Source organism: Odocoileus virginianus, chromosome 6 (assembly GCF_023699985.2).
Source record: "Odocoileus virginianus isolate 20LAN1187 ecotype Illinois chromosome 6, Ovbor_1.2, whole genome shotgun sequence".
Lineage (NCBI taxonomy): Eukaryota > Metazoa > Chordata > Mammalia > Artiodactyla > Cervidae > Odocoileus > Odocoileus virginianus.
Genome location: NC_069679.1, coordinates 17,098,654 through 17,112,434, shown reverse-complemented (window position 1 = coordinate 17,112,434; position 13,781 = coordinate 17,098,654). Strand labels below are relative to the sequence as shown.

The 13,781-nt window shown below is 35.9% G+C and overlaps 1 protein-coding gene across 1 annotated transcript; it reads left to right on the top strand.

The window, feature by feature from the left end:
• The first annotated feature begins 7,341 nt into the window (after positions 1-7,341).
• LOC110133417 (olfactory receptor 11H6-like) lies at positions 7,342-8,313 on the top strand. The gene has a single exon (XM_020887309.2). It carries the CDS (start codon positions 7,342-7,344, stop codon positions 8,311-8,313), a length of 972 nt encoding a protein of 323 aa, XP_020742968.2.
• The last annotated feature ends 5,468 nt before the right edge of the window (positions 8,314-13,781 follow it).

Here is a 13,781-nt window from a genome sequence, read left to right as displayed (position 1 = left end):
GTGCCCCAACTAGCTAGTCTTATCAAGGCCTTATATACCTTTACCTGACCCACTTCTACAACAAACATCTTAATTAACAAGATTAAAACAGTAGAAAAAAGCAAAAAAAAAAAAAAAACTAAAAGTAGAAAGGTCTTACCAGACCCACTCCAACATAAGATAACAGGATTAGTTAGAAGGTGCCTGTTAAGAAGAGAAACACGTCCTCAAACAAGATACATTGTTGTTATATAATCATTAGTACAGAACTTAGAGAAAAGCATACCCTTGAGCCATTAACTCAGGACTTAAAGAAAAAACATTTCTCAGAGAAGGCAATGGCACCCCCACTCCAGTACTGTTGCCTGGAAAATCCCATGGATGGAGGAGCCTGGTAGGCTGCAGTCCATGGGGTCGCTAAGAGTTGGACATAACTGAGTGACTTCACTTTCACTTATCACTTTCATGGATTGGAAAAGGAAATGGCAACCCACTCCAATGTTCTTGCCTGGAGAATCCCAGGGACGGGGGAGCCTGGTGGGCTGCCATCTATGGGATCACACCGAGTCGGACACGACTGAAGGTGACTTAGCAGCAGTAGCAGCAGCATGCTCAGGGTGGATTTTCTAGCTTCAAGTCATTCTTTGCAGAACTGCCTCATTTTGCACTACTTTGTGTAAAAACAAAGACTATTGTTTAACAAAAAAAAGAAAAGAAAAAAAAACGTTTTATGTGACTAAAAGAAAGAATGTAGAAAAATAAGTTTCCTCTTTCCTCCTCCTCGAGAGCCCCAGACCCCTTTCTCCTCCTCCAGGACCCTAGACCCCTTTCTCCTTGAAGGCCCTGGACTCTTTATCAACCTACCTAAGAATTAAATCTCTCATGTATTCACTCATTACTCCTTCAAAGAGTCTTTCACCATCTTTTTATCTCTTTTCTACTTCTTGGATTCCCATTATATGTTGGTATGCTTCATGGTGTCCTACAGCTTTCTTAAACTGATCATTTTTCTTCATTTCTTTGACTTCCATTCTTCAGACTGGATAATCTCAATTAACCTATTTTCAAGTTTACTGAATCTCACTTCTACCAATTAAAATACAGGGTTGAACCCCAGTATTGAGTTTTTATTTCAGTTACTGTGCTTTTCAACAGAGTTTCCATCTGATATTTTTTATGATTCACATATCTTTCTTGATATTTTCTATTTGGTGAGACATAATTCTCATAATTTTTTTTAATTCTTTAGACGAGTTTCTTTAATTCTTTGAGATTGATTATAAAAGCTCATTTAAATTATTAACCTAGTAAGTCCCACATTTGGGCTGCTGTTTTTTCCTGTATATGGGCCATATCATTTCTTTGTATGTCTTGTCTGTGTCTCTTTTTTATTTAAAATGGGATGTTTTAAATAATATAAAGTGAAAACTCTGAACATCAAATTCCCCCCACTTCTCCAAGTTTTGTTGTGGTTATGGTTTTTGTAGTTCATGTTTCTGCTATTTATTTGACTTTTTTTTTTTTTTACTAATTCTGTGAAATCTCTATCACCTGTTATGTATAGTTACTAAAGTCTGCTTGGTTTGCTTAGTGGTCATATCACGATTGTACAGGAAGGAGAACTTTATTATATATTTAGAGATATAGATATATTAAAGCTCAAAAGTGTTCCTCAACTCCTATTAAATTCTGTAATTTAATTTCAGTTCAAATATCAGAAACATCACATTTTATCTTATGATAGTTAAATAAATTCTTTGTTCCTAATCATAATTTTGCCAGAAATTAGTGTCAAAAATTCTTTGTGCGCTCAAACACCAAACAGTTTTTAAAGTAATTTATTTATTTTAATTGGAGGCTAATTACTTTACAATATTATGGTGGTTTTTGCCATACATTCACATGAACCAGCCATGGGTGTACATGTGTTCACCATCCTGAACCCCCTCCCTCCTCCCTCCCCATCTCATCCCTCAGGGTCATCCCAGTGCACCAGCCCTGAGCACCCTGTCTCACGCATCAAACCTGGACTGGTGATCTATTTCACATATGATAATATACATGTTTCAATGCTATTCTCTCAAATCATCCAATGCTCACCTATTCCCACAGAGTCCAACAGTCTGTTCTTTATATTTGTGTCTCTTTTGCTCTCTCACATATAGGGTCATCGTTACCTTCTTTCTAAATTCTATATATATGCATTAATATACTGTATTGGTGTTTTTCTTTCTGACTTACTTCACTCTGTATAATAGGTTCCAGTTTCATCCACCTCATTAGAACTGATTCAAATGCATTCTTTTTAATAGCTGAGTAATATTCCATAGTGTATATGTATCACAACTTTCTTATCCATTTGTCTGCTGATGGACATCTAGGTTGCTTCCATGTCCTAGCTATTGTAAACAGTGCTGCGATGAACATTGGGTACACATGTCTTTTTCAATTCTGGTTTCCTCAGTGTGTACACCCAGCAGTGGGATTGCTGGGTCATATTGCAGTTCTATTTCCAGTTTTTTAAGGAATCTCCACACTGTTCTCCATAGTGGCTGTACTTGTTTGCATTCCCACCAACAGTGTAAGAGGGTTCCTTTTTCTCTGCACCCTCTCCAGCATTTATTGTTTGTAGACTTTTTGATAGTAGCCATTCTGACCTGTGTGAGATGGTACCTCATTGTGGTTTTGATTTGCATTTCTCTGATAATGAGCGATGTTGAGCATCTTTTCATGTGTTTGTTAGCCATCTGTATGTCTTCTTTAGAGAAATATCTGTTTAGTTCTTTGGCCCACTTTTTGATTGGGTCGTTTATTTTTCTGGAATTGAGCTGCAGGAGCTGCTTGTATATTTTGAGATTCTTTGTCAGTTGCTTCATTTGTTATTATTTTCTCCCATTCTGAAGGCTGTATTTTCATTTTGCTTATAGTTTCCTTCATTGTGCAAAAGCTTTTAAGTTTCATTAGGTCCCATTTGTTTATTTTTGCTTTTATTTCCAATATTCTGGGAGGTGGGTCATAGAGGATCCTGCTATGATTTATGTCAGAGAGTGTTTTGCCTATGTTTTCCTCTAGGAGTTTTATAGTTTCTGGTCTTACATTTAGATCTTTAATCCATTTTGAGTTTATTTTTGTGTACGGCGTTAGAAAGCGTTCTAGTTTCATTCTTTTACAGGTGGTTGACCAGTTTTCCCAGCACCACTTGTTAAAGAGATTGTCTTTTCTCCATTGCATATTTTTGCCTCCTTTGTCAAAGATAAGGTGTCCATAGGTGCATGGATTTATCTCTGGGCTTTCTATTTTGTTCCATTGATCTATATTTCTGTCTTTGTGCCAGTACCATACTGTCTTGATGACTGTAGATAGGTTGATTCCTCCAGTTCCATTCTTCTTTCTCAAGATTGCTTTGGCTATTCAAGGTTTTTTGTATTTCCATACAAACTGTGAAATTATTTGTTCTAGTTCTCTGAAAAATACCATTGGTAGCTTGATAGGGATTGCATTGAATCTATAGATTGTTTTGGATAGTATGCTAATTTTCACTATATTGATTCTTCCAATCAATGAACATGATGTATTTCTCCATCTATTTGTGTCATCTTTGATTTCTTTCATCAGTGTTTTATAGTTTTCTATACATGGGTCTTTTGGCCCCACCTGGTGGCTCAGAGGGTAAAGCGTCTGCCTACAATGCAGGAGACCCAGGTTCAATCCCTGGGTCAGGAAGATCCTCTGGAGAAGGAAACGGCAATCCACTCCAGTACTCTTGCCTGGAAAATCCCATGGATGCATGGAGTAGCCTGGTAGGCTACAGTCCACGGGGTCGCAAAGAGTCGAACATGACTGAGCGACTTCACTTTCACTTTCACATATAGGTCTTTTGTTTCTTTAGGTAGATTTATTCCTAAGTATTTTATTCTTTTCATTGCAGTGGTGAATGGAATTGTTTCCTTAATTTCTCTTACTGTTTTCTCATTGTTAGTGTATAGGAATGCAAGGGGTTCCTGTGTGTTAATTTTATATCCTGCAACTTTACTATATTCATCGATTATCTCTAGTAATTTTCTGGTGGAGTCTAGGATTTTCTATGTAGAGGATAATGTCATCTGCAAACAGTGAGAGCTTTACTTCTTCCTTTCCAATCTAGATTCTTTTTATTTATTTTTCTTCCCTGATTACAAACATTTTAGTAAATAAATCATGTTGAAAAACTTGATGACCATGCATCCTCAAATATCAATTTTCATGATGGAAGAAGTGATGTTACCATTTAAAAGACAAAAACACTTCCACCTTACAGAAATGATGCTGAGAAAATGAGCAAGGTAGATTAATAACCCCCTTAGAAAAACCTCTCTTTGTTAGTAAACGATATGTAGTCATTAGTAAATTGTTAGTGAGAGTCCATCTCATTGGAGATTGTTTCAAACCAATATTAGAAAAAAAAAAAAAAAGGCAAATACCTGATCTAAATTTATACATACCTATGTGCATATGCACACACAATGCAAGTAATAAAAACAAAGGGATTCAGAAGTTTAGGTCATCTCTAAAAGAAGCAAGACAATTTCAACAGTCATGTCAATTTTTAGAGACATCTAGTAAACATAGTTTGAAATATTTTAAAGGACTAGATGAAGATGAATCTTCTAGAAGTTTGGCATTTCATCATTTGCACCACAGTTTCCTGGGCCCTGCTCTCCATGATATTTACTTATTACTACCAGGCTAGAAGCACAGAGCTTGACCCAGAAGAGAAAGCCTTTTACCAAAGAACAAAATGAAATAATATTTTCAAGCCAGAATGAATCCATAGGGAAAAGAAAGAACTATCATAAGGTAACTCTGATATTAACACATAAGAGAGTTCAAAACTTGCAAACAGACCCAAATAATGAATAAAACTGAATGTAAAAGAATAAAAGATAAACAAAAACTTCATACTTTAGCTAAACTGATGATGCTGAGTGTTTGCACCATCATGAAGGTAACCAGACCAAAGGACAAAATAAACATCTACTCTAAAAATAACATAAGATGATCACCCACTATTGGAGAAACAGGGTCCCAAAGGCCAATAATGGACTCCCAATGGAAGGGAACATTTGGGATATGATTAATAATCTTCCCTCATAAATACTCAGCTTTAAAACTCATAGGAGACTATATCCCTTAGGAGAAATAAAACATAGTTTCAGATAAGTCTCTGTTTTTCAGCAAATATGCCAATTTCTTTCCAAACCAGTATTAGTGTCCAGCAAGGTTAACCAGCTCTCTGGGCTGTTGGCTGCCAAACAAGTCATGCCCTCCATCTTACGTGACTTTGGCTGCAGCAGAAACAGACGTCAGACCCTTGAGTCCTACAAGAAGATGGGTTCAGAAGAGGTAATATAAGACAACTCTTAGATGTTCATTTTAGCTCTGACTTCTTTTGTGTGGCATGAAAATAATAGAATCTCAGGTTTATAAATTAATTTAAGCAGATTCATCCTTGCAGCTAAGAAGTCTGGGAATCAGAGAAATGAGGGAGATAAGAACAAGGTAAGAGCTCCACTGTGTATAAATTCTGTTCTTATTAACCAGGAGTTAGTTGTACCCAGTCAAAACCAGGTCTTTGGGGGAACAAAGATGTTAGCAAAGTGACATCTGGAAATAACTGACAAAGCAGCTATGAGGAACAGGGCAGAAGAAGAAAAAAAAAAAACTTAAGTCTTCCCTATTTTAAGTTATGTTTGGCTCTACGACAGAGAAAATGATGGCCCACTGCCTCTGCAATGAGGAAGAGCAAGGCGATGACTGAACAGTCCAATTGGTGAATTCACTTCCATATAGTTTACAAATCCAATGGAATCCCCATACACATCAGTACCAAATATTTCTTGCTGCTTTCTCTTTCCTCGTGGTTACTTTGGCTTCTGGGTAACTCTCAGTTTCTCCTACAGAGGAATTATTCACAGCTTTGCTCTGCCATATATGATCTATTCACAGACTGAAGAGGAAACTTGCAGTGAAGTGTGATACAAAAAATTTTTCCTCTTATCTGTTATGTCACTAGCTGCAACCATCAAGATCATCCTTAAAACTATAACATTATGTGATCTGGAAAGTATTACATTTTATCATGAATACATTAATAAATATTCTTAGCTAGAATACTGTTATTGAAGGTTTCTAGGTTTGTATTCTGCACTTATATTTTCCTGAATAAGTATCATCACTCAATCATGTCACTTGGGTCATTTTCAAACAAATGATAACTGTCCCTCAATAACAGAGGGGATCCAGAAAATGAATTAATAAATTAAGACTAAATGACTGGCAACAGAATCTCAGGTGATTTCAGTGGCTTTGTTTTTGCTTCTCTCACCATAGAGATCACACAGAGTTCAAGACTAAGTCTCACTCAGAGTCAGAGAAAGAAGCTTTAACAAAGATTATTAATCAATTTACCAAAACAACTCTAACCTTCCATATCTGTAATTGAATGGGGACAAGAGGAGAGAGTAGAAGTCAGTGGAATCCATGCCCAGAGGGCACTTGTGACTCCCATCACTGACCTTGGTTCCTAGAGGTCTCTGCTTATGGGTATCTGATATTTATCATCCTCTGCATCTAACCATAAACTACAGGAATAACAAGTTTTCTAAGAATCCTGACATCTCAGGCAAAAATCTCAAAAGTCTGTGATATACCAGAACTTCTATAGTTTTTTTGGTTTCAACCTAAACCAAGATTTTACAGAAGTATTAAAACATCTAGTAAAAGGACTATTATGTAGATGTCTACACTTTCCATATTTTTTTTGTGTTAAAAAACCATGATGAACACTGAAGAAATGATGGCACATGACATTTCTTGTCTGTGTTATCAGAACACCTTAGGAGGCTGACATGTATACTTCTAACATTGATCCAGAATAAAAATGAAATGCACAGAATGTCAATGTGTTACTTGTTACCTTTCTCCTTGATGCCTAGTATTATGACTCTAATTCCAAATAAACACAGAATTGAAATTCTATGTCTAATATTAAGGGTCTATTTATCTTATTCTATAGATACAAATAAAAAATACCTATTTATATTTGCAAGTATTGTCATTAATATTCTCCAAACTGCTTTTTTGGAGTTTTGCTGGGTCTAAGAAAATACTGAAAGAGGAATGAGAAAGTCAAAAATTCAAAGTCTTATCATATCTAGCATTCTCAAAGTTTGACAGCCTTCAGCAGCATACTTACATTATTTACTTAATACAGTAATAGAATCTGAGGGACTTACAGATCTCTAAAAGGAAACATTCCTGAAGATTAGAAAGTAAGGTCATCTTTGTCACTGTCATTTTTTCCTCTCCACCTCTTAGGAAGCCATGAATGTGTCGGGAGTCAACACGGTGACTGAATTCATACTCCTGAGTTTTCCCTGCTCTAGAGAGGTTCAAGTCCTCCTCTTCGTGCTCTTCTCTGTGTCCTACATCCTGACACTGATGGGGAATGGGGCCATTGTCTTTGCGGTGAGGCTGGATCACAGACTCCACACTCCCATGTACACTCTGTTGGCCAACTTCTCGTTCGTGGAGATGTGTTACATCAACACCACCGTTCCCACTATGTTAAGGAACTTCCTGTCTGAGACCAAAACCATCTCTTTCACTGCCTGCTTCCTCCAGTTCTACTTCTTCTTCTCCATGGGCATTACTGAGACCTTCTTGCTGCCCCTCATGGCTTTTGATCGATACTTGGCCATCTGCCGACCTCTCCACTATCCTACCATCATGAGCAGCCGTCTCTGCATCAACTTGGTTAGCCTCTGCTGGGTAACAGCCTTCCTCTGCTATCCAGTCCCTATCTATTTCATCACACAACTCCCCTTTTGTGGCCCCAATATCATTGACCATTTTGTCTGTGACCCTGGTCCCCTTCTGGCCCTGTCCTGCATCCCTGCCCCTGGAATTGAGCTTTCCTGTTCTATATTGAGCTCTCTTATTATTTTTATCACCTTCTTCTTTATCCTTTGGTCCTACACCCTGGTTCTCAGAGCAGTGTTGCGTGTCCCTTCAGCCGCTGGCAGACGTAAGGCCTTCTCCACCTGTGGTTCCCACCTGGCTGTGGTATCTCTGTTCTATGGAACCATCATGATGATGTACATCAGCCCAACCTCTGGAAATCCAGCTGGGATACAGAAGATTGTAACCTTGCTGTACTCAGCAGTGACCCCACTTGTAAACCCGCTGATCTACAGTCTCCGGAACAAGGACATGAAGATTGCCTTGAGAAAAATTCAGATGTTTACAAAAACTGGCCAAAGCAAGCAAGAGCTCATGAGTGGACCAAGATCATAATATTTATTTTTTCCTTCATTTCCACTATTCCATAGTGGCTGTACCAGTTCACATTCCCACCAACAGTGTACAAGGGTTTCCTTTTCTCCACACCCTCTCCAACATTTATTATCTGCAGAGTTTTTTGATGATGACCATCAAAATAACCTATTCCAACTTAAAAAGTAGATCTCTACTTACTGGCACCTAGAAATACAGACCCAAATTCATCTACTTCTGCCTAGACAATATGGACAATAGTACAACCAATTAAACCAGACCTTATCTTCAAAATAGGACCTGATAGACAGTAACTTGAATTAAATGACCTGAATCGGAACTTTAAATGCTTCTCCTATCCTGACTGCCAGTAACTACTTTCCCTTTATCTGAGATCACTCTCCTCTATTGTGTGCAAATTCTTACATTTGGTTTCTATCATAACTAAGCCAAAATTTTTATTTAATCAATACCCAAAAAATTACTAATGATCTTAAGTACTATGTCATAGTTATTTAGAGAACTCTTTAAAAGAATAGCTTCCCAGGTCTTTCTCCAAATCCCCTAATTCAGAATATAAAATTAACCCCAGAAATTCCCATTTTAATGTGATTCTGGTGTACCTAGACCAGCACCAGTTCACACACTGACCTTACAGAGCCACAATTTAAAAAAAAAATACATGACACATAGTGAGAAATAAAAATCTTACAATAATTGATTGGGAAAGTGAAACGAGTTATGATGAGTAGTACAGGTGATTCAAACACTCATGACAGCAGCAGTGGAAGCTTCTCTTGCCTCTATTCCCAAATTCTCCATTTATAGAGTAAGAAATGTAGTACAGCCTTCTTACCTTTTCCTACCTGTGAAAGATAATTAAGATACCTAGAAATGGGTTTACATTTTTAAAAATTAGCATGTAGTGACAATATATCAATACTTTGGGGTTAGTTTCAAGAGAAGGAGGTTTGAGTTGAGCACACAGCTCAAAATAGGTAAAAGCAGACAGAGAGTAAAAGCCAGTGATTCTGAGATATGAGACAGCTGTAGGTGATTTCGCTCAACTATTTGATCATATATATATTAGTCAAGTTGTCCTCTGGGGTTGATGCATTTCATTCAGGCATTCAGTAAACATTTATCTCTATTTGAATGCAGAAGATCAAGTCCCTGCCTTTGTGAAGCTTACATTATAGTGAAGGAGATAGATAAGAAGAAGCTGAACACATAAATCTCATTCATTATAACTACTAATTCCAGTAGTTTGAAAAATTTGTAACTATATGTGGTAATGGATATTAACTACAATTAGACTTATTGAAGTAATGGTTTCACCATATTTACATATATTGAATAATGTTGTACACCTGAAATTAATGTTTTATATCAATTATAACAATAAAACAAAAAGAATAAATGAGAACTCTACTTTTAGTTTTTCAATTTACCTCCATACTGTTCTCCAGAATAGCTGTGCCAGTTTACATTCCCACCAACAGTGTAGAAGGGTTCCCTCTTCTCCAAACCCTCTCCAGCCCTTATTGTTTATAGATTTTTTGATGACGAGGATTATGATCTGTTGAGATGATACCTCATTGTAGTTTTGATTTGAATTTCTCTAATAATTAGTGATGTTGAGCATCTTTCCATGTGCTTTTTGGTCATTTGTATATTTTCTTTGGAGAAATATCTATTTACATCTCCTGTCCATTTTTTGATTGGGTTATTTACTGGGTTTTTTGTTGTAGTTGTTATTGAGCTATATGATTTGCTTCTATATTTTGGAGATTAATCCCTTGCCGGCCACTTCATTTGCAAATATTTTCTCCCCTTCTGTGGGTTGTCTTTTTGTTTTGTTTATGGTTTGATTTGCTGTACAAAAGCTTTTAAGTTTAATTAGGTTCCATATGTTTATTTTTATTTTCACTACTCTAGTAGGTAGGTCAAAGTTATTTATACCAGAGAACGTTCTGCCTATGTGTTCCTCTACAAGTTTTATAATAAAATAGAGCTATCATATCATCCAACAACCCCACTCCTGGGCATATATCCAGAGAAAACCATAATTTGAAAAGATACATGAACCCCAATGTTCCCTACAGCACTTTTACAATAGCCAGGACATGGAGCCACCTAAATGTCCACTGATGGGTGAATGGATAAAGAAGATGTGGTACACATACACAATAGAATGTTACTCAGCCATAAAAGAGAATTAAATAATGCCATTTGCAGCAACATAGATGGTCCTAGAGATTGTCATACTGAGTGAAGTAAGTCAGACAAAGAAAGACAAATATCATAGGATATCACTTGTATGTGGAATTTTTTTTAAATGCTACAAATGAACTTATTTACAAAACAGAAATAGAATTACAATCCTAGGGTTACCAGGGAGGAAAAGGGGAAGGGATAAATTGAGAGATTGGGATTGACAAATAAGCACTACAATATAGAAAATAGATACCTAATAAGTACCTACTGTACATCACAGGGAACTCTACTCAGTACTAATTAATGACTTTATGGAAAAAGAGTCTAAAAAAGAGTGGATATATGTATATGCATAACTGATTCACTGTGATGTACAGCAGAAAGTAATACAACATTGTAAATTAACTATGCTCCAACCAAAAAAAGATGCTATCCTTGAAACACCAAAAAAAAAAAAAGGAATATATGGGAGTATGAATACAGAAATTGTTGGGGTAGAATAGGGCATGGTTTAGATCAAAATGAGATCTAAATCTCATTAGACATTGTCTTTGTTAGACAATGTTAGAAAATGTCTTTGTTAGGAAGTAATATTTCAAACTCAGATAATATATCATGCAAAGATCTAGGACAATAAAATCCCATGTAAGTACAGGTAGAAGTTTGTGATTTTCAAAGAATAAGAAAAGTTGATTTTGCTAGCTGGAAGGAAAATGACATAAGAGGCTGGAGAAGTAGGCAGCATCAAATCATTTAGAAACTTCTAGCCCACAATAAAAAGTTTTCATATGAACTCCTGGGGAAGCCTGCTCAATACAATATACTAAGAGGAAGGCAAAAAAAAATCTCTCCTTAGAAAAACCCATATCTTCATAAGCTCTTCTTATATTGAAACTACTTTTTTACTTACATGTTTATTTATATATTCCTTTATCATACTATATTCCACTTTTTTCTTTAAGAATCTGAAGTATTAAAGTTCACTAAAAGAAAGAATAAGAAAAATATGAATTTAAAAAAGAAAAACAGAATGATGATTTGTGGATAATAGGATAAATGCTGACACTAAGACAAGCCTGTAAAATTGTTATGAGCTCCCTCTAAAATGAAATGGGAAATCATCAAAAAGGATCTTCAGTGTTGAAGTTTTTTCAAGTGTTGTTATGATTCTCTATAAAATATTTCTTTGATTCAAAAAATGAAGAATGGAGAAACATTATCTGTCATATGATTTTCAATAACTGTAAGAAGAAACAAATCTGTTTACAAGGAAAACTAAATTACTGACTCCTAGTTCCATAATTTCTTTTGAGATGATTCATACGAGGGAGAATGAGATATACTGAACAGTGGTTCCCCAACATATCTGACATATATACATATAGTTTAACACAGCTGCTTCTTAATAGCATTTCTTAATAAGATTCAAAGGCATTATATAGAAATATAACTCAGTGGAAACAATTCTTTCCAGATCTAAGAACTGAGGTCCAAATATCTGCTTTCTGATAATCTGCCTTAATCCAAAAGTCTGACCTTCAGCTCACACTGGTTAGAGTGGCCACCATCAAAAAGTCTACAAACAATAAATGCTGGAGAAGTTGGGGGCGGGGGGGGAAGGAAGCCTCCTACACTGTTGGTGAGAATCTAAATTGGTGCAGCCACTCTGGAGAACAGTATGGAAATTCCTTAAAAAAACTAAAAATAGAGTTACCATATGATCCAATGATCCCACTCCTGGGCATATATCCAGAGAAAACCCTAATTTGAAAAGATACATGCAGCCCAATATTCATAGCAGCACTACTTACAACAGCCAAGACAATGGAAGCAACCTAAATGTCCATTGAGATGAGTGGATAAAGATGTGATACACATATACAATGGAATATTACTCAAACATAAAAACAATGAAATAATACCATTTGCAGCAACATAGGTGGATCAAGACATCATCATACTAAGCAAGTAAAAAAGAGAAAGACAAATCCATATATCATTTTTTTCCATTTATTTTTATTAGTTGGAGGCTAATTACACTATTGTAGTGGTTTTTGCCTTACTTTTATATATGGAATCTAAAAAGTGATACAATTGAACTTACTTATATAAATAGCTTCACAGACATAGAAGACAAACTTATGGTTACCAAAGGGGATACTGTACAGCATAAAGAACAATATTCAGTATTTTATCATAACTTATAATGGAAAAAATCTGAAAAAAAGGGAAAATCTGTATATATGTGTATGTATATATACATATGTATGTATTACTGAATCACTTTGCTATATATCTAAAACTAATAGCAGTATTGTAAATCAATTACACTTCAATTAAAAAATAATCTATTATAGGATTGGTGCTTTGGTTGACTGATTTGAGGGGGGATCTAAGGAAGTGGTGGTCTACTCCAGATTGTAAGTTGTCAATGCAAGGGCAATTCTAAGACTAGGTATCTCAACAAATCTTATCTATATAGAGGGCAGAGAAGAAGGAAATTAAAGCTGTAATTGGCTTTTTTTTTAAAGTAGTAGACATTCATTTTAGCCAAGAGAGGAGGATATTTGGTATTTTATGACTGGCACAGTGACATTGTTTTTTTATCCTTAGACAAAATTATAAAGTAGCCTTGTTTTGTTTCATGTATGTGTCCAATAACATAATAGCATGACCTAGCTGAGAGTGTCAGAACAGCTTGTAATAACTTTGAGGTCTAGTCAAATCACTTATGGACATCTGGGGCTGCATTTATCCACTTCAAGTTTTTTAAAGTCTTCATTGGCCACATGATATGCACACTTAGGGGAGTTAGAGTTAGATATACTGGTTGATTAATTAATCCAGCAATCAATTGACTTGTTAACAACATTTCCTTCTATCTGTAAGAGTTTTAAAGAAGGAAAAAGATATCATTTCAACTGCATAGAAAATAAAAACACTGAAATTAAGAAAGATCCCAAGGGAAGTGAATAACAAGCATAGCAATGTCTCTTGACATTGTTTCCCTTTAGCAGCAATAAATGGATCCTCAAGGATCAGGAAAAACAGGACTTACTTCCTGGCAGTCTCTGCTTATAACCCCTCCATCCCTCAGCAAACATATTCAAGAATTTTTACCACAACAATTTCCAGCTGTTTCCTCCTCTCTGGTTATTGTTAAGACTATCTCTTCTAAGAGAATAAAAAATAAACTTTTAAGAAGCTCCAGCTTAGAATTCCTTTTGCTGATCCAGGTAATAAGATTATGCAGTGTTTAGAAGAGCAAAAAA

What these genes read in the sequence shown, in the direction of transcription:
- LOC110133417 (XM_020887309.2), top strand. Translation starts at nt 7,342, where the DNA reads ATGAATGTGTCGGGAGTCAACACGGTGACTGAATTCATACTCCTGAGT.